Source organism: Nesoenas mayeri (genome assembly GCF_963082525.1).
Source record: "Nesoenas mayeri genome assembly, chromosome: 7".
Classification (NCBI taxonomy): domain Eukaryota; kingdom Metazoa; phylum Chordata; class Aves; order Columbiformes; family Columbidae; genus Nesoenas; species Nesoenas mayeri.
The window spans coordinates 1,037,431-1,063,940 of NC_137551.1; the positions used below are offsets into that span (position 1 = coordinate 1,037,431).

Consider the following 26,510-nt stretch of genomic DNA (forward strand, 5'->3'; position numbering starts at 1 on the left):
ACCACGTCCACCATCCGACCCATCAGCATTCTCTCCACATCCCCCTCCAGCCTGGCCCTTTAAGTAACTTGAGCCTCCAGGCTACAAATCCCAGTTTCTAACTGAAACGAGAGGAAAGCCGGTTTTCCCCTTCCCCCTTCTGGGTGTTTTCTTTCAAAATCGACCATTTCTTCCCCTTGCCCTTGTGGTGGGGAGCGATATTTCACCAGGGGACGGAGCAGGTCCCTTCCCGCACCCAGCAAATGCTTCTTGCAGCTCGTTTTTTGCCGCTTTCACCCCCCAGCTCCTGCTGGTCCTTGGCAAACCTCAGCGGATTTCCAAACCCTGCGCGGCTGCTGGGGGCTGGGGCAGAGGTTTAATCATTCGCTTTCCCTTGGGTGTGCGAGGCGGGGATGGGGAGAAGGTTGGGCCCCATCGCCTGACGCCACTCATCTTGCCCACTTTTGTTGTACGGTCCCTTGCCCACCCCCTTCCTCCCCGGCTCCCGCTCAGCTCCCAGAACCCACCATGAACCCACAGGGATACGTTGTCCTGCTTTGCTTTTCCTTCGCGAGCACAGCGAAAGGTAAGAGATTTTTGGGGTGCTTCGGGTTCAGGGACACGAGGGGATCCAGATGCCCTGGGATGTGGGGTGCTCATCCCTGCACACAATGAGCCCCCTGGATCTCAGCGTAACCCCAAATCTCCCCGGTCTCCAGTTATTTCCACAACTACAAGTGGTCTGAGCATCTCCCAAGGTGGGGAAATCATTTGGGACCGTGGAAGTCCCCTCTGAGGGGTTGAGGAAAAGCAGAGTGCTGCAGCTTTTTAAACCTCACGTGGTGCAGAAATAGAGCAACTTTTCAATCTGACTCACAGAGAAAAGCCCCGGGGAGTGGGGATTTCCATCTATTACTTTCATTTGTTATTTTTAAGGAAGTAGCAGAACTATAAAACACTTCAGAAGCCCAGCAAGAGCATTAGATTTGCAGGAGAATTTCAAATGACTTCAGAAAATCGATTAGACTGGTTATGCCATGGCAAAGGCAACCCTCCCCCCTACAGTCGTATTTGTATATGAACAAGAGAAGGAACTGCAAGTAATTCTGGATAAATAAGATTAAAACAAGGAGTTTTGATCTAAATCTGCCCCATCACAGAGTCAGTGATTTAATTAAATATTGGTAGCTCGATAGGGAAACACACAATGTAAGGAATACAGCCTCTCTTCTCCCCCAGATAGAAATGCTGGCATTGCCCCAGTTAATGCACAACGCTGAAAAGACACTTTGAGACATCCCCCCGGTTCAGGAAACTTCACTGCAGGTCTATGGTGTGTTTCCCTGGCCGTTTCAATAAGTCCTGAAGTCCCCAAGGAGATCCCATACTCTGGCCATCATTTGTAAGGCCGGGCTGGAAACACAGGCAGGGATCAGCCGTCACCCCGAGAACACCCAAACCGTAGGCACAAATCATTTCCCACTAAAACCTTCCCAAGTTTTCCCCTGGACATCTCATCTATACTTACTGCTTGATATAAAAATGACACTTCCAGGAGGCAAAGCGCTGTGGGTCGCGAGTACCCCTGCAGGTCCAGGTTCTCCTTGGGTGGAGGATGCTGGGGCTGGGGTCCGCCGTTGCGTACCTTCAATGTGTGTGCTCTCCTCAGGGGATCTGCAGCCCCTTTCTTTCCAGCCCGGGATGCTGTACGGGTACCGCTACTCCCTGGACGTGCGGCTGGAGCACACGTCCCTGCTGGCCCTGCCTGGGGTCCAGCTGCAGGCTGAGGCTTCGGTCCAGCTCCGCCGGCTCTGGAGGGACACGGGAGGGGAAGAGCTGCTCCAGGTGCAGGTGTGTCAGTGCTAAAGCCATTGCAGCTCCTCCTGGGAGCAGTGATGCTCTTTCCTCACCCCCTTCCCGCTCAATAAATGACCTCTGTGATCATCGACTGTGGGTAAAACCCACAGCAAACGTGCTTTTTCACTGCTCCCTGCCACCTTCTGCTCTCACAGATCCATGACCTCAAAGCCCAACACCAGCCCAAAGAGGACGGCCCCGGAGGTCCCCTTGCAGAGATTGCTCTGAGCCAGGAGCAGCAGGCAGAGCTCCAGAAGCCCGTGTTCATCTCCTGGAGCAGCGGCAAGGTCAGCCGGACACCTCCTGGGCTCGGTCCTGCCCTCCGCAGAGCACTCCTGCCCACATCCTACATTTTCCCCACCTGTGAAGCCCATACAAACATCTGCTCCACCTCTGGTTTCATATCAGAGCATGAGGAACCAGACAGAGTGGCAAATGTAGGAATATATAGTCTCCCGGGGGGTCCAGTATGGCCTCAGATGGAGCCCCATCCTCCAAAGGGGCTTCAATCCTAACCATGGGATATAAGCTCCTTTCTGACCATTTCCTTTAAGGCTTTGGAAAAACAGGGGTGGGGAATCAAGGGAAATTTTGTGGATATGCATCCACAAAGCTTATGCTGTTGAGCTGTATGGTTCTCCTGGTGAAAAAGCTGCAGGTATCTACAGGGTGTAGCTCAGGTTGCAGGGAGATGCCCCCAGAGCCATCCCCACAGACAAACACCACCTCTCGCCCTCCCCAGGTCAAAGCCTTCCATGGGGACGGAGCAGAAAGCATCCTCGTCTCCAACCTGAAGCGCGGTGTCGTCAGTCTGCTCCAGCTCCAGCCCCACGCCGGCACCACCGTGGAGGTAGGTGCAGAGCCAGGGCGGGATGGAACTAAAAACGTAAAATCATTGTCTTTCCCTGGAAAGTGGGAAAAGCGGAGGAAAAATAACCTGTACAAAGATTTCTGACAAGTGGGATTCACTTCACCGAGCCAGCAGCCAAACAGCAGGGAAACTGTTGGGGAATCAGCTATTAGAGAGCAGCATAGGGGAAAGGGACCTGGGGGTCCTGGGGCAGCAGGGTGACCATGAGCCAGCACTGGGCCCTTGTGGCCAGGAAGCCAATGGTACCTGGGGTGGGTTAGAAGGGGGTGGTCAGTAGGTCAGAGAGGTTCTCCTGCCCCTCTGCTCTGCCCTGGGGAGACCACACCTGGAATCTTGTGTCCAGCTGTGGCCCCTCAGTTCCAGCAGGACAGGGAACTGCTGGAGAGAGTCCAGCGCAGCCACCAAGATGCTGCAGGGAGTGGAGCATCTCCCGTGTGAGGAAAGGCTGAGGGAGCTGGGGCTCTGGAGCTGGACAAGAGGACACTGAGGGGGGACTCATTCCTGGTTATCAATATGGAAAGGGGCAGTGTCAGGAGGATGGAGCCAGGCTCTGCTGGTGACAACCAGTGACAGGACAAGGGGCAATGGGTTCAAACTGGAACACAAAAGGTTCCGCTTAAATATGAGAAGAAAGTTGTTCGTGGTGAGGGTGTCAGAGCCTGGCCCAGGCTGCCCAGGGGGTTGTGGAGTCTCCTTCTGTGCAGACATTCCAACCCGCCTGGACACCTTCCTGTGTAACCTCATCTGGGTGTTCCTGCTCCATGGGGGATTGCACTGGATGAGCTTTCCAGGTCCCTTCAACCCCTCACATTCTGTGATCCTGTGAAATTCCTTCTTCCGAAGACAACCTGATGCTGGAGTGACCTGTGAACAAACCAAAAACACCTCAAAACCCAAAACGCAGGCACAGAGATGCTGCTACTAGTGTTAGCCTGAATTTGCAAAACTGCCCAGATGAATTTGGAGACATCCAACACTCTCACATACAGACCAGTTTCTAGCTTCTTGGTGATTTTTCTATTTATTAGTTTGTCCTTTGTGTCTGTCCTCTGCATTGATCATTTTATTCAGGTTCAATCAAAGCAAATCGCCTTTAGCCATGGTCACTTACGTTTGTGTTCCAGGAGGACGTCTCTGGGAGCTGCCAAGTCACATACGCCGTGTCCAGCCATTCCATCATGAAGACAAAAGATCTCCTCAGCTGCACAAACCTGCACTCCGGGTTCACCTCCGTAAACAAAGCAAGTCCATTTCTCTTGTGGTGGTGGGCTCAGCTTACACCAAGTACATCAGGGCTGTCCCCCAGCATTTTCCCAGCTGGCTTCAGCCTCCCGAACCAGCCTGGCTTGGGGTGCTGGCTCTTAGAGCCATACCCACAGTGGGGTGCATCAACATAGCTCAGCAGGAGCAAGGTGGTTTTGAGGTGGGTAGGAGCAGAAAAGATGTCTTGGGTCATCCCATCCCCACCCTTGTTATCACTTCTGACCTGCCAGCTGATACTGCTTGGGAAAGTGGAGGTACAGAAATGTTTCCTGGGTCTCAGACTCATCAGGTTGGGGAGCAGCTTGACAGGGGACAGGACCAAAGAACACTGATTTTTTCCTTTAAAGCAGTAGCTGGTGTTTAGGCCTGACATTAATAAATGAAACTCTGTGGGTCTTAATGAGGTTATACTTGCCATGATTATATACATACCTGCCATGATTATATACATACCTGCCATGATTATATACATACCTGCCATCGTTTTTCTGACCCTGATGGTGGTGAGACCCTGGTCCAGGTTGGCCAGAGAGGTGGTGGATGAACCATCCCTGAGACATCCCAGGCCAAGCTGGACGGGGCTCTGAGTACCCTGAGCTGGTGACGATGTCCCTGTCATGGCAGGGGGGGCACTGGGGGAGCTTGGAAGGTCCCTTCAACCCAAACTATTCTGTGATTCTATGATTAAAATCAATGGGATATTTTTTAATATATAAATTCTATTGAATTCAATTAAAAAATAGATATCACCACACAGAGACCCTGCAGGCGGCAGCAGGCATCTCAACGCCCAGCAGTCAAGCTCTGATTGTTCATATACTAAAAGCATTTTAGGGGTATGAATCACAGCAAACTTACACAAGAAAGTAACAAAACCAAGACAGAACACATTTTTGGCAATAGGGTTTTCCCACAAGCCTGCCGCGGGGAAACTGAGGCAGCTCTCTGGACCTTGCCTGTAGATAAAACCCTCGCCATTAAGACAATGATATTGTTGCTGGTGCCGTTTGCTGTTAAAAAACACATCGTTCAGCTCTTGCACTTCCCCCAGACCTGCCCCGTGCAAACCCAGCTGCTCTGAGAACATCCCCCGGCGTGACCGGGAAGGGGTGGTGATGAGGCAGAGGTGACGTCCAGCGAGGGCATCATTGCTTTTGGAAAGGGAAAAAACATCCAGAGAGCTTCCCCAAGGTCACCATGCGGCACAGTGAGGAAGCTGAGCGGGTTTTTTTGGCATGAGCTGGGTGGAAATTGCTGTTGCTTGGCTTTCTCTTTCACTTGGAGGGTGTCCTTGTTGCTGGCTGGGATGAGGCAGGTTTTGGCATTGAGGGCCAGACCTTTTCCCACACCGGGCAGCTGTGTCGGGACAGCTATGGATCTAGCTAGCTTGAAGGAAGGGCAATGCTTTGGGGGACATGTATTTCCAGTTTGCAGTCTCCAGGCATCACCCATGCCAGGCAGGATCATCCCCGCCTCCCTCTGCTGCCCTTTTCTGCTGGGGCTGAGCCAGAGTGACAACACTTTGTAGTGAGAAAGTCTGTGTGGTGTCACCAAGTCCATCTCCCTCAAATCAGCCACGGCTGAGAACATCCCCACACCACCGTCCTCACCTGGTGCTGCCTTCTCCCACATCTGGAAAGAGGTTGGGCTCCTCTGGGTTTTCCTTCATTTTGCAAGCCAAGCGGGTGACTTGGTGGGCTGGAAAGCACTTCTGCTGCTGTTAGAAAGCAGAGGAACCTCCTGGGGAGAGGGGAAGAGAGAAAAGGTTCCATCATTCCTCCTGCTTTTCCTTTCTGAAGATGTTTGGAGTGCGGTGGCAGCCCAGCAGCAGCAGCCAGTACGTGGTGAAGGACAGCCTCCTCCAGACCATGTGGGCAGAAGAGAGCCACGTGCTGTCTCCGGCCCTGAGGTCCAACACCAGCATCAAAATCAGCTCAAGGTAAGCCATGCCCCCACAGCACCGCCCAAATTGGTTTGTGCTGAATGTACATCTGTTGGAGCTGAAGTGTTGGCTGCTCTCCTGCCAGCCTGGCACAGCACCCGGGCATGGCACACAGGGAGGGAACACCAGACACCCCTTGACAGCTTCTCCCCACATCTCCTCCTTTTCCAAACCTGCATGAAGCAACCAGCCAGGCTATACATTATAAAGCACTTCCCGATGGCTTCTCCTCCCTCCGCAGGCAGCAGCTCCAGCTCGTGTCTCCTCCGATGCCCGACCCGGCAGAGGTGACCGGACAAAGCCTCAAGGACGTGCTGGCTGGCACCAAGGAACAGCACCAACCCCTGGGCATGGCCAGCTTGCCCTTCAGGAGGGTCTGCACCCACTGCCCATCGGTTGGTGATGCCTCCCACCTCCAAAACTCGCTGCACGCTCCCCCCCAAGCTGGGTACCTGGGTGGGCAGGAGAAGGCTGGAGGATTTGGTGTTAAACCATGGAGCTGGTTAGTGCTGTCAAGGCAGGTTGCGGACCCAGGAGCACTGTGGAGCACCAGCCCAACCTGTCACCTCTCCTAAGTAGTGTTCAATATTACTACCCGTGGTGGAAGGACCCCTCTGTTCCCCAGACTTAGAATCGCAGAGTCGTTTGTGTTGGAAGGGGCCTTCCAAGCTCATCCAGTGCCCCCCCTGCCATGAGCAGGGACATCTTCACCAGCTCAGGGTGCTCAGCGCCCCGTCCAGCCTGGCCTGGGATGTCTCCAGGGATGGTTCATCTACCACCTCTCTGGGCAACATGGGCTTATAGTTGCGTTTCTGTGAGGAGGGAAGTGACCTGGTGCACAGCTGGCACATCCAGTTGGCTTAAACTTATCACAGGTCTAAGGTCAGGAAGCATTTCCACCACAGGTTAGGCTAGCAAGGACAAAGGAGGGGTTATTTCTGCCTCCTCCAGGCTTTTCACCTGGGAAATCTGGGATTGCAACAACGTTCAGGCACCGGTGATGCTCACAGGTTCTCCTGTACATACCACTAATCGGGACATTTGTGCTATAGCACAAGTCCTCAGCCATGGGGGTGGGAAGCTGCAGCAAATGCCTTCGGACAACTGCATGACCCCCATGAGCCTCTCCTAAATATTCCCTAAGTATAAATGTTATCTCACAATGATGGGAGTAAAAGAGGCTAAACAAACAGAGGCCAACAAACTTCATCTTCACAGCTGAGAGCCTACCTGAAGGCTTTCGACAGCCAGAGAGTCAAAATAGACACCTCAAAGGCATCAACGACCTGGCAGTTCCAGAGGTTCATCCAGATGCTGCGCAGCGCCGAGAAGAGAGATGTTCTGCAGCTGCTGAGAAGAGCACCCGAGGAGATGCTGTGAGACCCCCACGAGCTACCATGCTCAAAATTGGCTTTCTGTGCATGTAGAACCCGGGTACCGAAGGTCTTTCCTGGACCCGCTAGCTGGGGTTGTTTGCTGCTGGTCCATCCACCATACTTGGTCCAAGCAGCTGCCCTGATTACTGCAAGCGTGCTTTGTTTTTTCTTAATACCTCTGCTGCACATGTGTGCTTTGGAGCATCACAAAGGCTCTCTACAAGTATCAGTGGAAGTCTGTTATTGACAGACCACCCACCCATGGCCATAGCACCCATCTCTTGTCAGTGTGGGCTCTGGGCTCCTCTCTCCGGTGAAACACCCAGACATGGGTGAGTTCAGAGCAAACATCAACCTTCTGAGGTCTTTTTTAACCCACAAACTGAAGCTCCCAAGGCCCTTAAAGCAAGGGGAAAGCACGCAAAAGGAAAAAGGGGAATGAAGAGCTGCACAGGGCATCTTGCACCTTCTCCAGCTCCATTGGTGGGTTGTGCCATTGATCACCTCCCTCTTCTTGCTCCAGCCCCTTCGCTGTGGAGGCGGCGGTGGCCGCGCAGTCGGTGGCATCCTTGGCAGCTCTTTCGGACTTTCTGGATTTCAGCAAGGAGCCCACGTCCCCGCTGGAGACGTTTCTGTACGCAGCAGCTTTCTCTCCCCGGCCTTCAGGAGGGCTCCTCCGCCTGGTGTTGGTAAGTACGGGCATTTCTCTGCGGGGTCCAGCATAGATCCTCACTCTGTGTCGGCCAGGGGGGAACAGCAACTGTGTTTGCCTGGAAAAGGAAAATACAGCTCTGCAGAAATACATCTTTCTGCTTATGGCGTTATTTTATGTGCTTTTAATGAGGTACTGGTGATGGGGGTAGACGCTTCTCAGAGGAAAAGCATTCAGCAGGAAGCGCTTTATAATCAGTGCATTACAGATAGGAAAAAGCTTAATTAAATCCACTGTGAAACAACCCAGCATTTTATCCAATTAAACCTGCCTGTTTCAAGGCAGGTAAGAACTAATTTTTCCTTACTTTTGTGGGAAATGCTTTGAGGTAAGAGGTGAAACATATTCCTTCTCTCTCTTCCTCCACACCCCCCGCCTTTTTCTTATTTCCTGCTTCCTAATTCCCCTTTCCCGGTGCCCAGGACAAGCTGGATGGGAAGCAGCTGCCCCCCGAGGTCCGAGAGACGGGGGTGGTTGCTGTGGGCTCTCTGGTCAGCAAGCTGTGCCAGCAGCAGCTGTGTGGACTACAGGTGGGTCCTCTGCAAACCCCCTTTTCTGGACAATACCCCTGCTCCAGGGATGCCTAAAATGTCTCCTGTCCCCCTCCTCATTCTCCTTCTCATCTGGCCTCCTGCAAACCCCGAGCAGGAGGTGGAGCGTGGGGTGGAAACCATCCTTGTGGGGCTGAGAAGCGCCGAGGAGGAATCCCAGGTGGTCATTTACCTGCTGGCCCTGGGGAACGCGATGCTCCCCGAAACCATCCCCAACCTCCTGGACTTTGCTGAGGAGGGTCCTGCTGCCGTCACCGCCGCGGCCATCTCTGCCCTGCGGCGATTCCCCGCTCAGCACATCTCCAATGAGGTAGGAACTGAAGCTACCAAGGCTTGGTGCTCTTCTTCCCGCTCCAAGCCAAGCCACCAGGGCACAGAGCCACAATTTGCACATCGCACCCTTTCAATTGCCCTCTTGCATCAGGTGAAACAAGCAATGAGGAGGATCTTCCATGAGAAGAGGAAGAGCTACGAAAAAACCTGTCGCCTGGCTGCTGCAGAAATCCTCCTGGACAACGAGCCCTCACCCATGGACATCATCAACATCCTGCTGGCCGCTAATGAGCTGGAGGTGGAGATGGCGACGTTTCTGCTGCTGAAGATCCAGAGCAGCCTACATGCCGACCACCACCCAGCGAGGTGGGTGTGGAGGGGAAGGTCCAGTTTCCCCTTAGATCTACATCATTTGTTCTTCTCCTCGCTCCAGCTGTGGCTTTTGACCCAGCATGATGTTAAACCTGTTAAATCCCTTCTTGGAGCTCCCAAAACACAGCATCCCTCTTCATCCTGCCCCGTGGCAACAGGACCTGGGCTTGTGGCTTTGGCAAAGCCCTTGGGGGCCAAAGCTGCGGCTCGTGGGACAGCACACGATTTGTAGCTGCGTTCACCTCCCCATCTGCACAAAACGAACCAAGCGCTGACATTTTTTTCAGAGCTAAGCAAAAGCTGTAGGAAAATAGCTGACTGGTTTATCCTGATAAAGCAGAGGAGAGGAAACTCCAGGGCAGCCCACATCTGCTCATTTCCCTGTTTGGCTCAGGCTCCTCCGGGCAGTCAGCAACCAAGAGAAACACTTTGGAGAACTGAGTGTCCTCCTTTTCTCTGTACAGCCTTCTTTAATGACAACTTACATTTCCCTTTCCCTCTCGCTTCCAGGAAGATAATGAAAGACATCCTGAGAGACCCACGGATAAATAATTACCACTTCTTCTCGAAAGCTGGCATCTCCTCTTCCTTCTCAGGACCTCTGACAGGTGACACCATGGAGGACACTCATCCCAGGGTCCTCTCGAATGGCTAAAAAGGGGGCGGGGGGGAAAGGCGGCTATCGCAAGAGACCTCTGCTTTATAGAAAAGCCCCCAAAAGCTCAGTGTGAGGTTTCTGATGTCTCCCAGCACCAGCTCATTGCCACCACTTGAGCTGCATAGACCTTTATCTGACACTCCTGCAACCACTTGGTGTTCTATAGCAGGAGGGCTGAGCTGTGCCACATACTTGTCCCAAATCCTGCTAGCTTAAAAGATGAACTTCACCAATGAACCTACACATAGGTGGGAGTTCCTGCATTTTTCCTGAGAAGTCAAGATATTTAGCTCCATTCCTCAGTCCCTGAGGTCTTTTTAATAAGCCCTTCAAAGAGGAGCATCCTTGTACTGATATAAACATCACCAAACTTCAGAGAGACTGCGACAATTGATGCTTGATAAATATCTGCTTGAATCTTTACCCCTCAGCTCTCATTTCTGCCCCTCCTCACATTAGCCTCATAGGGGCAAATTGAGGGCGAAACATCCAAACCCTGGAAGAAAAACTTTGCAATGCTAAATCCTTCTATTATTGCAAGAATAGGAGGAGATGCTGCAGAGAAGCTTTCCCTCCCAGTCATTCAGCTTTAGCAGGTATTTAATGGCTAGCATAGGAGATCTGGGAGGCTGGTCATCCTGACCATAGATGGGACAATTGTACAGGGTTTGCCATACAATCTATTGAGGAGGGTTACAAAAGGGATGTGCCAGGCCCTTCCCTGGGGATGCTTATGGGGTGTTCCTCTGCCTTTCAGTCACCCAGGACCTGCTTTCCACCTTTGGGCTGGACCTGCTCTTTTTGGAGGGCGGATTGTTGAGGAAAAGCATCTCCGACTTCTCACTGCTCAGCCGTGGTCAGCAGCTTCGTGCAGCTCAGGTGTGCAGCCAGGGTGGCACATACACAGAGGGGGGTGACAACACCAATCCGGTTGTGCCACTGCCCCATCTGTGTCCCCTTTTAACCCCCTCACAGTGCTTGACCTCACCTCCCCACTCAGTGTGCCCCATATCAGAAGGGGAGACCCCCACAAAACAAGGGATGTGACACCGCTGCTACATGGTGCTCAGGGATAGCTTGGATGCCACATCCACCCCATAGAATCATCAAATAGTTTGGGTTGGAAGGGGCCTTCAAAGCCCATCCAGTGCCCCCCCTGCCATGAGCAGGGACATCTTCAGCAGCTCAGGTTGCTCAGAGCCCCGTCCAGCCTGGCCTGGGATGTCTGCAGGGATGGTTCATCCACCACCTCTCTGGGCAACCTGGGACAGTGTCACACCACCCTCAACCCACCCCATCGCTGTCCTCCTGCTTCAAAGGGTGTCTATCCAAGGGTTGGACAAGTGTAACAACTCCAATAGCATCGCAGGGCACAAAATCGCCTCTCCAGCTTTGCTCTGTGCAGCTTGCACGTCATGGCTTCTGTGTTTCAGGTCACTATTGAAGCACAAGGGTTGGAGTCGATGCTGGGAGAAAACACCTTGGAAGGTGAAGAGGAGCCAGAGCTGATGGCCGGGATGTCTGCTATCTTCTTCGATGTACAGCTGCGGCCCATCATCTTCTTCCAGGGATATACAGACTTAATGAGCAAGGTCCTATTAAGCAGTGGAGAACCCACTAGTGTGGTCAAAGGGAACCTCCTGCTGATGGACCATCACCAGGTACTGCTGGGGTGGGTGACCTGCCTCCATGCCAAATCCTAGTGAACCCCATAATGGATTTTAGGTATGTTTCTCACTGCAGATAGACATCGAAGAGTGAGGTGTCACCACCAGAAGTCTCCTGGGGTTGGTAAAACAGTGGGATGGCTCGGCTTGGCCATGGGACCACACATGGTTTGAGTTCCTACCATACAGCCCAAGCTGTGGGGTTGGAATAAGCAGTTCCAACAACCACAGGTCACTGCTGGTGTCAGCTGCTCGTGCCATAGCAGTGCCTGGTCACAGCAAGGTCTGTCTTCTCCATCTCCCAGGTCATCCCTCTGCAGTCTGGTCTCCAAGTGACCATCAAGCTCCAGGGCGGGCTGGGCCTTGACATTTCAGCCGACATGGACGTGAGCATTTGGGAGCAGGAACTGAAAACCAACATGAACGCCAGGTTAGTAGGTGGGAAATGGCTTGGGTCTGTGGGTGCAGGGTACTCGGTGGGCTCAGCACCTAGGCTGGCAAAGCTAGGCTGGAAAGCCTAGGCTGGCTTTCCACAGCCCACGCTCTTCTCCAGCCCTGCCTGGTGGTCGCTTGGGGATAAATGTTGGTTACATGCTCCTTTTCCATGGTCAGAGCTAAAATTAAGATGCTTATGGGGTTGTTCGTTGCTGGTACATGGTGCTCAGCACAGGCCCATTGCTCGGTGACCAAACCCACTTGATTCCATCTCACAGGGGAAGCCTCACCATTGATTTCCAGGCAGAACTTGATGGCCCGTTCCTCCAAGCCACCCTGAGAAGCCAGATGGAGCTGGAGACATCAATCCACTTTGACACCATCCTGAGGTTTTCTGGCAGCCCTGTGCTCATGTGCCTGCAGCTGAGAGAGGAGCAGGTCCCATACAGGTAGGCTCTGCATATGGCCAGGTATTGTAGAAACATTATGACATGTTGGAGATAAAGTAAGACTTGTTGGAGAAAGGACAGAATTAATGGTTGTACAACGATTGAGCAGGGTGGGTCAAAACCAGTAAGGATGGGGGAATGACACCGCAAGTTCTTGATGGAAGCACCGTGTCTAGACCATTAGGACATGGTCAGGTAGGAGGTTGAGGTCCACAGTATCACAGTATGTTTGGGATTGGAAGGAACCTCAAAAGATCATCCAGTCCGATCCCCCCATGGAGCAGGAGCACCCAGGTGAGGTTACACAGGAAGGTGTCCAGGTGGGTCTTGAATGTCTCCAGAGAAGGAGGCTCCACAGCCCCCTGGGCAGCCTGTTCCAGTGCTCTGCCACCCTTACTGAGAAGAAGTTTTTTCTCACATTTCAGTGGAACCTCTTGTGTTCCAGCTTGATCCCATTACCCCTTGTTCTATCATTGTTTGCCACCAAGAAGAGCCTGGCTCCATCCTCATGGCACTCACCCTTTATATATTTATAAACATTAATAAGGTCACCCCTCAGTCTCCTCTTCTCCAAACTAAAGAGCCCCAGCTCCCTCAGCCTCCTCACCATCCCCACCTCCTGATCCTCTCGCTGTTGCCTTGTCCCACAGGGAAACGTTCACAGTTTCCAAGTCTGCTGGGAGCCGGAGCACCACGACTCGGAAGGGCAGGCGGGGCAGCGTGCCCGGCAGGGAGCTCGCCTTGCACCCGGCCAACTCCAAGGTCTGCAGCCTCCTGCTGACAGCAGAATAGGGCAGCCGGAGCGCTTTGGGGCCGGATGACTGCCTGCCACGCACCCCAGTTCTCTATGAACCCCATGTGAGCTGTCAGGGGCCCTGCCTGACTCCTCCACAACCACCTTTTAATAAAAAACCCACTGCAATAAGAGCACGAGGAGGGATCACCAGAACAACTGCTGCAGGACAGCTAGACGCACCTTTTACTTGGAGCAGGAGCCCCACCCCAAAGGCTGAGATTTCCCCCACAAAACAGCCATCTTTTGCAAATGAATGAGTTTCTCAGAGCCCAAGAAACCCTTTGACAAGCCTACACCCCAAACCACTGAGTTTCCTCTCTGTTTATCAAAGCAGGCGGGAGGGAGCACATCTGCAGCCAGGGGGAAGGAGATTCCCTGCGGGGATGGAGTGAATGACCCTCCTTGAATGCACAATTTAGCAACTGCCGCAAGCGTCTAGGAACATGGAAAAGATTTGTTTCTGGAGGAGGTGTGGAGGTCTATAATGATTTTTTAAATGCAACCACAGAGACGTTCACCCCAGAATAATCCTAAGGGAGAAAGGCAGAGAAGCAAGACAAAACGCTGCATAACCTGTTGCCAATTATTGTCTGTTCTTTCCAGATTAATTGAAGGTGTTTGCATTTATTTGCATACGAAGGCAACTCGATTCCCCATACAGCTTGGTGCCATCCTCTTAACTCATGGGGGGGATACTGTGATACTGTGATTTGCACTGTGTTGGCTGGTACCACTTCGGGCAGCAAGGATGAGGCTGGTGTTGGTGGGGAACAGCCTGTTTTTCAGTGCGGATCAGGTTCACTCTTGGAGGGGGGTGAAGAAGGAGGGAGAAGAGGAATGCAACCCGCAGAGCTTTCCCAAAATTAAAACAGAGCAGGGGAGAGCGTAGCAAACTGCAAGAAACCTTCCTAAAGAGCACAGACCTGCAGTCTCCATCATCCTCTTGAAACTGGGAAAACTGTTATGAGAAAGGAGCTTAAAAAGGTGGTATAAGTGCTGGAGACCCACTGGATGCTAGAGGAGGTTGGAAGGAGATAAGGGGACTGAAGTAGGGACTGGTTGAAGGACAAAGAGAAGAGACATTGGTGTCTCCAAGGTGCTAAAGCTTCTCATCGCAGCTTTACACATCCCCTGGTGATGCTGATCCGCAGCCACTGCTTCCTGCTCTAGTGCCTACAATGGCATTTTTCCCCATGTTTTTCCTCCCTCTAAGACAGGCAGGGCTACAATAATCATCCGAGGCCATTAGAAACCCCTTGTAATTAAAAACTACAGGAGCAGAAGCATTCTGGTGTTTGCAAAGGGTGGATTAAAAAGGTCTTTTGAGATTACTCGGACTCCTAGCATGGGACATAGACACTAAAAGTAGAGGATTTACTTCTTTAACAGGGGTGGCACCAGAAGTCAGACACAAGCTGTTTAGAAGGTTGTCCATCCTTTGGGCATTTTTGGTTTTTAAACGAGTCATTGGTGGTTCGAGTCCATCCTATGGGGCAAACACAGATGCTGGTTGCCATGGAGACCAAGAGATTGTGTTTGACTGACATGGTCCTTTCCGGATTGGCGAATCCATCGCAGAGAGCTTGGACAAACACGATAAAGCTGTGACTTCAGGGAAACATCTCTCAGGGTGGACATAACCCGAAGTGGGAAAGCTAAGCAGTGGGGTCACAGCCCCATCCTGTCCCCTTCCTCCTCCCTATAGACGCCAAAACCTACTAAATGTGCGTTTTGCTGGTGCATGTGGATTCAAAACCCACCTCTTGAGGGGTGGCTTCTGCCTGCAGCCTCTCCTCTGTCTTTTTCATCCAAAGTTTATATATTAATGCAGAAGCCTCTGGCCTCTCTTATCACCCAAACGGCAGTTCCCCTTCTCTTCTAATGGAGGCAGCAAATGGAGGTAAGATTGCCTCAATCCTACACGTTCCAGCAACAACAACATACAGCAGCTCTTCCCTTTTTCTGCTGATATTTGGGCTCTTTCGGTGGCCATTTGTGAAAGTTGCAATGAGCTCCAAGTCAGTATTGTTCCTCTGTTTCGCATTCTGCTCCCGTTATCAGCCACGAGCACCAAACAGCTCTCGCTAGCTGGAGGGGAAAAGCGCACTATTTCTTCATTCCTTCCTGATTAGAACGTGCCTTTGAAATTTTTTAATGAGAAAAATGTGCTTTTTAGGAAAAAGAGGGACATTGGGCATTTGTTAAAAATTAGGACAATGTAGCACTGAGTCCTCTGGTTTGGGGGGGGAAGGAAACATGTCTGGTTTTCCATCTGGAGGCATTAGCAATGAGCACTTTGGTTGTGTGTGGAAGTAAACACCGTGTGTTTTTCATGTTTTCTCTGTTTGGCTCTTAACTTGCCCAGAACACGCAGTTGGGGAAAGGACAGAGGCAGAAAGCAGCTCCCACTAGCACAAGCATTTCCAGCAGGAACAGCGTGGCCACCACCACCTTGATTCCATGGCACCCTAAGCAAAGACCTAGAAAGCAGGTTTCTAGGTCTTTGCTCAGGGTGCCATGGAAATACGCAGCGAAATGCCCCATCGGGGCTGCAGAACTGGGACATGAGGGCTATTTCTGCTCCTAGGAAGCCCCAGAGCATGGTTAGGGATGACAGTGGCCCTGCAAGAGGGTTCCCATGGGACCGAAGATGCTGCTTTATGCTCCTGCCGGCTTCTGCAAAGGTATTGGAGCCCATCCAAGAAGTGCTTAAAAACAACCCAAAAAGCAGGGTTTCCTCTGCGCCGAGGCTCTGCTGATTAAAGAGCTTGGAGCGGGACCCAAGGACACGGAGAGTAATTGCCCTGGGACTTGCCCTTGGCGCTGAACAGGAGGATCCTTGCGTGTCCTGACTACTGGACGGGGAGCCCCTATATCGCCTTGTTACGCTGCTCTGCTTACTGCTGATAGCGGCTCTGAGCCCCGCTAATCCCCAGCTTCACCCTGGTATTTCCCAGTCCTCTTCTCTCACGGTCAGGATTTGGGCTGGTTCAGACTGTTTTACAGGCTGATGAGCTGCTATAATATGTATTTTATTGTAATTAATTGTATATGGAGATGCCACATCCCTGGAGACATCCCAGGCCAGGCTGGACGGGGCTCTGAGCACCCTGAGCTGGTGAAGATGTCCCTGCTCATGGCAGGGGGGGCACTGGATGAGCTTTGAAGGTCCCTTCAACCCAAACCATTCCATGGGTCTCATGTACCACCCCTGTGACCACCTTTTCCTATGGACCTGCACAAGCCTTCATCCCCATCCAAACCCATGCTGCTCTGCCACGTGTTCGAGGAGGAGTATTTGGACCCCAAACCTTTGCACCTCAGCCAAAGCCAAGAGGCACCCACCTACCATTTAGGACTTTTTCCACTGCTTGCTTTTCCCTCCTCCTCCTTTTCTGAAGGAGACTTACAGAGGCAGATTTGTCATTCAGCTGAGGTTTGCATTGCACAGTCTAAATCAGAAAATGCCACCCTTGGGGTGGGGAGAGGATAATATTGCTGATGGGTAAGCTCTTACAGCAGATAGATCAATTTTGCCCGAAATAAATCCGTGAATCTCGCTCACTACCTGCAGTAACCGGTAGGTGAGGAGACATCAGCGTTCAGGGGGTGTGGAAACCCCAAGAGACTTTAGTCTGGGTTTTACTTAAATACTGAGCAACAGCGTTACCATAAATCAGTCGAACTTCTAATCCTGAGGGACAATACTGCAAGTGGAGTATTCCAAGTTCTGCCAAGTGGAAACGTGTGTCCAGCCCCTTTAAAATTGATGAGGACACTTCAAATGCCAACCTGCATCGCTGCTGCAAGTTTTGATCTGCTAAGCCAGCGAGCAATACAATTGCCAAGGTCCCTTTGAGTTGTTTGGGTTTGTTTTCCCCGTTCTGGTTGGATCCTCAAACAGCAAAAGACAGTGAAGGGACATGGGCATTTCTGTAAAATCACCCATTTCTCAGCAACAGCTCCAAACCCATCTGGAAAGAACATTTCAGCCCCAAACCCCCAGTGCTGACTGTATTGCCACTAAGCCACCTTGGTCAAAGAGGGGAGAAAGGGTCTTGGCCACAAAGAGGAGGAACAAGAGCACCCCTTCCATGAGGTCCTACACCGAGCTGTGCAAGCAACAGGTCCCCAAAGGGTCCTTGCACCCATTAGCAGGGGACAGGGATAATTGGGAAGGGTTGGGGGTCACAAATCTTCTTTCTAGTGCCAGAAGGGGTTTTGCAGCGGGTCGGGGCAGAGCAGCCCAGAGCCAGGAGCAGCGCTCCCACCCACCTCTCCAAAGGTGGCTTTGCCTGTGGAGCTGCAGATCAGCAGTGACCTCCAGTGGCTGCAGCCAAACCTTCGGAGGTGTCAGGTCACAACTCCTCTGCAGGGGCTGGGTGAAGGGCACCCTGCACCCAGGGGTGCCCCACAGCCAGCACCCAAGGTGATGGAGCAGGGCTGACCCATGGCAGCCCCTCACCGCTCCAAGCTGGGGTCTCATGTGGCAATGCCACCCTCTCCTGGACGCCAGGCTTACCGTCACAACTTTGGGCATTCCCACCCCCAAATTGCTCCGTTCCCAGGACATCTCGTACTGCCCTCAGGAGAGCATACAGACACCAAACAGAGTGATAAAACATCATCTGCCTGCCTATTGCAGCTTTCTGCAGAGACTCAACTAGCACCCAAAAGTGCAAAGGTGAGGGGAGTGTGTGTTAGAGCACAAAGCTGCGACAGGGACCAGCTCTCCCAGGGAGTAGGCGGAGATGCAGGTTTAAAACCCTGAGCCAGATCTCTTCTCAATCACTGCTTTCTCCTTCCTAGGCAACTTACCAAAAAAACCCCAAGAAGTATTGCATTTCCTAATCACGCAAAAAATCCCAGACACCGCGAAAAATAATAATAATAATAATGCAGTTTGCAACTCACCAGAGCAGCAGTGGGAACCCCAGCAACAGCAAAGCTCCCACAGCTTGGCTGCTGTGCACCTCCCAAACAGCTGCTGTGCACCTCCCATACGGCTGCTGCAAAGCTCGCAGCTGCTTCGGGCCACGCACATCGCACACATGCACCCACAGGGCTTTCCTGCAGGCGGGGAACATGCAATCTGAGTGCTGCCACATACGAAGTCACCCTAGAATAGCTGCTGGCAGAAGTTTGCTCTTATAACATGCCCGGCAATCAGGGTTGGAAGGAGAAAGCTGTGAAGTGCTAACAGAGCACAGCTGTGCAAGCCCCAGTAGCTGTGCCATGGGCTTATCCCCGCAGGAAGAGCCCCAGGAGGGAAAAGCTCAGGGCCAGGGCTGGTGAGTCAGGCTGGGAGCCTGGGAACTGCTTGAAATGAGCCGGCGAGTCCCCAGGGCTGGGATCAAACCCTCCAGCACAGCAGGGCCAAAGCCCATGGGAGAGAAAAGCCAACATTTCCCTAGGAAATTGTTTCTCCCACTCCATCATCACCAATAGTGGGAGTACTGAAGAGATGTGATCCCTCCTCAAGTCAAAAAGAACAAACAATCATATTTAACTCCATCAGCTTTGGGTGAAAACAGTAGTTTCTTACCCTGCTTTTCCTACTTACTCAATTACCCTCCACCACCATAATTCAGCCATGGCCAAAAGTCACCCACAAGCTTCTCTCTTGCTGCTCCACTCGTAATAAGACACTTATTAAAGCACCATGCGATACTGTACAGACTCAGCAGAGTGTCCCCATCACCACGGTGACAACCCCAGAGCTGCCAGGGAAGGACTGTTCCCATCCCAGCAAGAAACTCGCTGGCCACAACCACACTGGGCTGCAAGCCTGGAAGTCTCTCCTACGCCTTTAAAGCCAAAAAGCCCTCCTGGCCCAAATATTTTGGCTGTTGTGACCTCAGAGCCTGAAGGTGAAGTGAGCTGTAGTGATGCTGAGTGACACGAAAGCATCCGACGCCTTAGGTACCTACAGGTGGAAGAGCCTTTCCATGGTAAAAATCAAGTGGGGTTTTCAAAGTGCTTGAGAAAGCAGATATTGCAAAGGGCCAGGGAATCCAGCGTGGCTGTGCTTTAAGGAGGGACCTGGGAGGGTTTATGTTTAAACTTCTAAGAGATGCCATTAAAAACACAAAGGGAAGGAATAAATGCTACTCTGGAGACATTCCAACCCGCCTGGACACCTTCCTGTGTAACCTCATCTGGGTGTTCCTGCTCCATGGGGGGATTGCACTGGATGAGCTTTCCAGGTCCCTTCCAACCCCTGACATTCTGGGATTCTGTGAAATAAATCCACGGCAAAAGATGCAGTGGTCCCACCAACACCATGAACAGCAGAGGTCTGCAGGGGACGGTTGGGAAGGAGCCAAGTAGGAAAGAAGGAAATACGTAGCTATTTGAGGAGTTACAACAGCAGCAATTACCACCACAACTTCCATGAAGTTTCCATGGGAAGAAGCACTATTTTCCATGATAATATCAGCTTCCACACTCCCTCCCACCCCATCCTTCCCTCCACACGAGTGCCCCCGGTTTCCTTCCCCAGCTGGCCACCACCACACCCATGGAGTGGCACCGGGGACCACTCCGCTGTCCCATCCCGACCTCGGGGAAAACGGGCAGGAAAGGAGATGCTGAGGCTGCATCTGATGGGTGCTCCCTTGGAACTCTCATGTCCATGCATCTATTTTCCTCCTGTGTGTAGGGTAGTCTCGGTCTTAGCTGCAAATGAGCTTCCAGTGGAGATGCGGGGCACCGCAGCATCTTCCTCCCTGCTCACCAAAGCCTTTCCTCTAGGCTTGAAGATATCAGCTGTTGCAGCAATTCAGAAGGACATGAAAGGGCTGCTCGTAAGGGGATCCCGTCGCCTGCCTTCCAAAATCTCTCATTATATTCAGAGGCTGATGGGGAAGGAGACAGGTAAGCTCAGCCTGGCTGCTTGGGTACCACATTTCCTACCCCCGCTCACAACCCCCTTGCAACAAGGGATGGAGGGACACGTGTTAAAATACACCACTTCCCATATGATTTGACCCTTATTTGGGGGGGACAGAATTCGTTGTCTTCTCGCCTACTCTGTGGTAGCTTAAAAGCAATTGAGGGGGATGGAATTCGTTATCTTCTCGCCTACTCTGTGGTAGCTTAAAAGCATTCCCCATTCTGATAGCAAACTGGGGGACCCTGAGATTCTGGGAGGTGAATTGCAGTAACTCACCATACAGACCGCCAAAGCTTTCAGCCAAGGTTCCAGGCACTCACCAGTGTTTTGTTGCATGTCCTAATTCCACCACTTACCTAAAGACTTGAAAACTGGCGAGTTCATCTGGGTCTCTTTGAAGCGTGGCTCGCTCCAAAAGCACCCTATGCGATGTTAATAATACCCAAGCAACGTGCAATGTGTACCGCGGGGTTACTGGGGATTGATTTGGAAAGCAACTCTAAAAAGCCTTCCAACCCGTCAGCACACAGGGAATGAATGCCAGGGATGCTCCTGCCAGCGAGGCGTCTGCACCGAGCCCAAGAGGGGACCACTTGTGTGATGGCAACGGTGGTGTAAGACTTTTCGCTGCCTTTCGGTCAGCAAAACCCTCTGCTCCGGCTCCATTTGTGTGTCTATACGTCTGTACCCGCACCCATGTGAAGCTGTGGGATGGATTTTCACGTTGTTCCACCTTGTTCCTGCAGCCACCTGCCCCAAGCCTGATGGATTCATCACCCCCAGCCAGTTCTCCAGTGCAGACCTCTCCTACATTGCCCAGGGAGAACGGGCCCTGCAGCGAGCACTGAGCATCCTGCAGCAGCACACGGGCTGGCAGGCTGAAACCATGCTGGTAAAGCCCAAACACCTCTCCCCTTTGCTGCTGCGAGCTAAAAAATGCTCTCAGGAGGATAAATCGGTCTGAAGAGGCGAGATTTGCCTTCCTTAGTCCTCCTCGAAGGGAAACCATGGGTGCTGCAGGGGTGCTGTGCACAAGAAAAGCAAAGGGGGTTTCCAAGCAAGCCGTTGTGAAGCACGTTCACAAGCAAATCTGCAAAGTAAATAGACAGCAGGAAAAGGCTTGGACGGGAAACACAGATAATCGTGGCCCTGGGGAAAGCCGGGAGCAGAAAAACTTCACAGATTGTGGCTTTGTTGTTATTTAGGGTGTTTGTTCATTAAGCTGTTTGCGGAATTGTTTAATTTAGCTAGAAAGTAGTGTAAAACAAAAAAAAAAAAGTGAATTGTAGAGGCATGATTTAGACATATCTGCTTTCACCTGTAAACCAAGCAGTCATTCAACAGAATAATTCGGACCTCCCAAGGCCATCCAGGAGGACGGGGGTGATTTATTAGTGAGGTGTTTCAGCGTGCAGCCCATGACTCTAGGGATACTTGGGAGTTGGCTCAGGCTCTGTCCTCTCCCAGGACGCCAGGGCTGCTGTGTCCAGCACCGCCATGCCCGGGCTGGGCACCGTGTTCGGGCAGAGCTGGTCCTGGCCGTGCCGGTGGCCCCGCTGCAGCGGGAGCTGTTTGAGCGGGTCGAGCAGATGCCGCAGTGGGTCCCGACCCTTGGCTGGGTCCAGGTGAGCTGGGCAGGGATGCTCCCACGCTATCACGGGCAGGTGGTCTAAGGCTTTGCATTGCCAAGCTTGCTAACACCCAAAAAATCATATTCATTTCGGTTGTGGGCAGACAGCCTGAGGCTTTGCATCGCCAGGGTGGCTAGCACCAAAAAACACCCCATATTTATCAAGGTTTATAAGTTTGCTGAAGGATTGAAGTTAATTGTGCGCTCGTGCAAGAGCAGGCTATCACCCCAGGGAGAGAAGATGTGCTTGACTGGCATAGCATTGAGCAACATGTCATTTCCAGGGGGTTTTTTTGTGGAAAGTGGCTGTTCACAGAGGTTTTTCCACACCAGGGGACTCTCACATTGCTCAGACTCCAGTGTTGGGTGAGAAACTGTTCAGGGGAATCAGCTCAAAAAAAACCAAAGGTACAACCAAATATCTCACACTGCAGGGCCACCCCTGGGAAGCTTATCTGGGGCTTCTTTCGAGTATTTACCTTATTTCTCAGCTCCCAAATCTCAGCGTCCCCCTACACAAGCTGCCAGCCTCAGAAAGCCTCCCCTTGCTCACCTGTGCTGGCTCAGATGCCACCCAGCCTCTGCTTATTTATTATTTACTGCTTATTTATTGCCGCCACTTCCCTGTCCCTCCATATAAAGAAACAGCACAGAGTCTCAGCCCAGATTGAAAAAAGGCTGCAAAAATCACCCCATTTCTGCCTCCCCGTTGTGCTGGCTCTGGGGGCTCTGTACCCCCAGTTTTCTACCCTACCTAACGCCTCTCTTGCCCCTCGCAGGGCAGAGTCCCGGCTGAGCTGCATCGTCCTGCAACCACTGGCAGGAGACCCCGGCCGGACCCACTTCACCTGGCTCCTCAGCATGGACCTGAAGGCAAGTGTCACCGTGTCACCCAGGCTGGGACATCCCGGCGTGCCAACCTCCTCTCCAGGATGGGCACCCCCAGCTCTCTTTGACCCGGTGGGACTAAATTTGGGGTGTTTTCTCCCTCCCAAAGGGCTGGATCCCCGCTTCTGTCACTAACCGTGTCCTGCCGCAGTCCCAAGCAGACTTCATCCGGCACCTCCACCAGCACCTCGCTGCCACCGCCTGTCCCTGAGCTGGGGGACACGGGCTCTGCCCACGCACGAGGGATACGGCCGGAGCTGGAGACCCACTCGTGGACCTGGACCACAGCCACCAGCGATGGGTCAAGGTGATGCACCCACCAAGCAACCCCAAGCGTAGAGGACACAGTGCTGCTTCGGAGATGGAGCATCTGCAAGCTGGGGTGACCGAGGCGGCACCAGCGGTTGCCCAAAAACCCTTGCACAGGAGCAGCGACTGTAGCTGGTGTTGGGCATCACTCCCCGCACCACACACAAGGGAGAGGGGTCTGCCAAAACACCCCCCCAGGTTGGGCACCACTGTCCGTGGGGCTGTTTGTTCCACAGCTTCAGCTATATATTTATCTGTGTGTATATATGTATCTCGGTTTTGAGGTTTTCCTCCTGCTATGCCAACAGTAGCAGGTGGATGGCAAGAAAGCCATACTCAAGGAGTCAGAAATGTGTGTTTTGCCATCAGTTCAAGCGACTTTGGGTACTGCAACATGGCAGGGGATGCAACCAAACAAAACCCCACCAACTCACACCAGGTATGCGAAAGTGGGTGATGGAGGAGCGCCTGGGTTGAAACACAATCAAAAGGTGGTAGCTTGCTATGGGAAATCCAGTTCAACAACCACACAGGTCACACTCCTATGTTTCCACCTTACAGCCCCGCTTCCCCAGCTCAATCAACAGAAAGAGATTTCCATGTGGATTTATTTTTTCTTTACATTACGTTAGAGTCCAAAAAAAAAAAAAAAAAAACCCAAGAAAATTAATAAATATTAAAAGTTAAAAAGCTCTGAATCTCGTATGTACAAAACTTTATACATCATGGTAACACTGGACAAGGTTACATCACAGGAACGACTCGGTGCGTCCGGCTGGCCCAGGAGGAGCCCACGGGGGACCAGACGCACCTTCTCCTCCCCGCGACGGGGCCAAATCCCCGTGGGACGTGGGACATCGCGTGGCCACGTCCCCGAGCCGCAGCTTTCCACCCAACCTCAGCCTGCCCGAGGCTGGAACAAATACCCGGTGCTGGGTCCCAGCCCCTCGGCATCGCCGCCCCAGAGCACCCGCGTGTGCCGGGGGCGGGGTAATTTATCACAACTTCTTCTTAAATAATGTGACCCGCCGCTCTGGGCTCGAGTTAGCACCTACAGCACAGCACCCCCGGCCCCCGCGGGGTGTGAAGGGGGTTGGCCGGTCCTGAGACACAGGAACCACTGCAAATATTCCTAATGCAATAAAGCACTAATGCCCAGGACAGCCGCGAAGGGAGGGGCGTAGCGGAGGCTTTGGGAGGAAGGAGTGGGTGTGCATGCACGCACGCACTTACACTGTGCCCTGGAGACGTTACAGCGTATTTTGGGGGGTGGAAGGTTTTAATTGCTATGGTGCAGGGGGGCTGCACGCTGGAGAAAACCCTTATTTTGGGCAGGGAAAGGCAAAACAAGCTCAGTCCTGCCCCGAGCCAGCCCAGGGCTGTCCCAGCAGCAGGACAGGGATGTGGCTCCTGCCCTAAGCCCAGCGCCCCCGCCCCACACCGCTGGGGAGCTGCTCCCTGAAGAGTAAACGCAGCGTTATCTTTGGCACAATAAATAAATGCTGGTGCTCCCGCGAAGGGCAATAGGGTGGCAGGGGGCACGGCCTTGGTGGCAGCAGTCAGGCCGGGGGATGAATCCCATCCCAGGACAGCCCCCAGCGTCTCATTGATCCAGCAGGTACCAATACCTACACATCTTGGACCCGGGCATCCCCTGCCGCAGGGTTTCCAAGGCATCTGTCCGCTCCCGTGAGGTGTGCTGGTTGTTGGCTCAGACAGATTTTGTCCCATCTTTCCTGAAGCCCGTTTAATGCCAGGGAGAGGCAGAGGACCTCCAGCTTCGGGTGCTTCTAAGAGTAATTAGAGAAACGCTCATCCAGCCTTGATTCGGAGGCGATGCGGGAGCAGGAGGGTGCATGAGCCGCCCTCTTAACATCTCTTCCGCCCATTTCTTTTGCTCTTGGGTAACTCCAGGGGAACAGAGCAGAGAGACGGCTGTGCCGGTCCAACATTTAAAGCGTCGAGAACACGCCAGGGCCTCCGTTTGTTTCCATTACAGCATGAACCATTCCCATCCTCACCCCTGCCACAAGCCACACCGAGCCAGCAAAGGCACCGAGTTCCTCCGCGATGTCCTGACCTTGAGCTCCTCGCAGCCACCTGAACGTTATCGACGTAGCATCCTGCCCCTGCACCCTCAGCTGGGAGGCTGAGCACCCCAAAGCACCAAAACCACAGCGGTCCCCTTCAGGACACCCCTTGGGGCCACCTGACCCCACTTTGGGGAGGTCTGGGGACTCCAGCTCCCCCAGACAGACCCTGTGCCTGGAGCTGGCCCGACACCAAGCAAGCTGCACGCAGCCCTGGGCTCCTAAAGTGCTGTGCATACGTTTAGTACTTGGCACAATATTTTTTAGCGGCGTTAACCACCCCCCTTACGCCCCCAAAAGAGATGCAGATGAATCTTCCCCTCTCCCTTCTTCGTAACTGCCCCCCAAATTCACTCTTGGCTTCCCAGTCACCCCCATTTTGATGCCCCCCAGGCACTGGGTACAAGGTCAGGCTGGGCACCGGTGTCAGCTCAAGGCTGGCCAAGGGCAGTATGGGTTAAAAAGTCACCACCAGGTGACAGGCATTTTTTTATGAGTATTTTTGGCCTTCAACCTTGTTCTTATTGCTCATACTAGAGTCGCCCGGACCATCTCCTGCCCACCCTGCGATGCAGGACAGGAGCTGGCCCACGGTTTCCACATCCCATGACATGTTTCCCAAACTCTCTACCCCAACAGTGACACCCCAGGGCAACAATTTGAGCATTTCCCAACATTTCCCCCTTGTAACTCCCCACCTCCCTCCAGCCGCTTGCTCCTCCAGCACCCTCCCATTGCTACCCCCAAGCTCCAAGCACCGGTGCTGAACCGAGGAGCCAGGATCGTCCCCCAGCACATCTCATGTTGCTGCTTGGGGTGGGAGGAAGGAAAAAGCAACATTAAAGCCCCCCCAGAATCTTTTTAGCACCTTGGAAGGAAGTGGCTCATCGCGGGTTACCCGCAGCCACTGTTGCGCTTTTTTGGCTCCTTTTCACCTTTTTTCCGTGGCGCTGTCAAAAAACAAACACGCCACAGCTGGGAGGATGGGGGAAGCACGAGGAGAAAAAGTGGTTTTCCTGGGAATTTTGGGGTGAGCCGGCAGCATCGCCCATGAAAACCATTGCTGGAAGTAGGGGAGAGAGAGAAGAAGACGGGGAGAGAAAGAGAGGGAGGGAGGCGAAAGGTTTCCCCCGTCCCACAGCAAGGTGGTCCCGGGGGGGGTTACCTGGCTGCTTGCCCCCTGCCTGCCTGCCCCCCAGCACCCTGAGGAGCCAGGGTGGGGTCCCCAGCGGGCCCCCCCTGCGCAGGGCTGGTGGGACGCGGAGAGAGCGGCGCAGTGGGGCTGGGGGCGGCGGTTCCCGGCGGGGCGGCGCTGGGGGGCGAGCCCGTGGCCGAGGAGCTTTTCTTGCCGCACGATTCACAGCAGAGCTTGTTGTAGCCGGGGATGGAGCAGTAGCGCGCCAGGACCTCCATCTGGCAGAAGATGGACTTGTCCCCGAGGCAAGGCTCCCCTGGAGAGGGACAGAGCAGGGAGAAGCATCAGAGAGCACAAAGGAA

General features: G+C 53.0%; 3 protein-coding genes across 3 annotated transcripts in view; 2 read left to right on the plus strand and 1 right to left on the minus strand.

The window, feature by feature from the left end:
* Nucleotides 1-507: 507 nt before the first annotated feature.
* Nucleotides 508-13,197, plus strand: LOC308042362 (microsomal triglyceride transfer protein-like; the record flags this gene model as incomplete). The annotated part of the gene is made up of 18 exons (XM_080347708.1): nt 508-565; nt 1,649-1,830; nt 1,992-2,123; nt 2,579-2,686; nt 3,832-3,939; nt 5,770-5,909; nt 6,154-6,307; nt 7,131-7,288; nt 7,812-7,977; nt 8,423-8,530; nt 8,649-8,861; nt 8,976-9,190; nt 9,707-9,804; nt 10,612-10,733; nt 11,288-11,515; nt 11,827-11,951; nt 12,235-12,405; nt 13,056-13,197. The coding sequence occupies 18 exons, from the start codon at nt 508-510 to the stop codon at nt 13,195-13,197; spliced, it is 2,628 nt and encodes an 875-aa protein (XP_080203834.1).
* A 6,705-nt stretch (nt 13,198-19,902) lies between these two features.
* On the plus strand, nt 19,903-22,825 carry LOC308042363 (steroidogenic acute regulatory protein, mitochondrial-like; the record flags this gene model as incomplete). Its single annotated transcript, XM_080347709.1, has 5 exons — nt 19,903-20,077; nt 20,843-20,988; nt 21,564-21,721; nt 22,506-22,599; nt 22,724-22,825. 5 exons carry the CDS (start codon nt 19,903-19,905, stop codon nt 22,823-22,825), a joined length of 675 nt encoding a protein of 224 aa, XP_080203835.1.
* Nucleotides 22,826-26,174: 3,349 nt separating this feature from the next.
* The window catches only part of ADAMTS14 (ADAM metallopeptidase with thrombospondin type 1 motif 14), a gene marked incomplete at both ends in the record, with an annotated part of 31,494 nt that continues 31,158 nt past the window's right edge, over nt 26,175-26,510 (minus strand). Inside the window, one exon of the mRNA XM_080347710.1 lies at nt 26,175-26,464. Within this exon, the coding sequence (XP_080203836.1) occupies nt 26,175-26,464 (290 nt within the window). The remainder of the gene's footprint in view (nt 26,465-26,510) is intronic.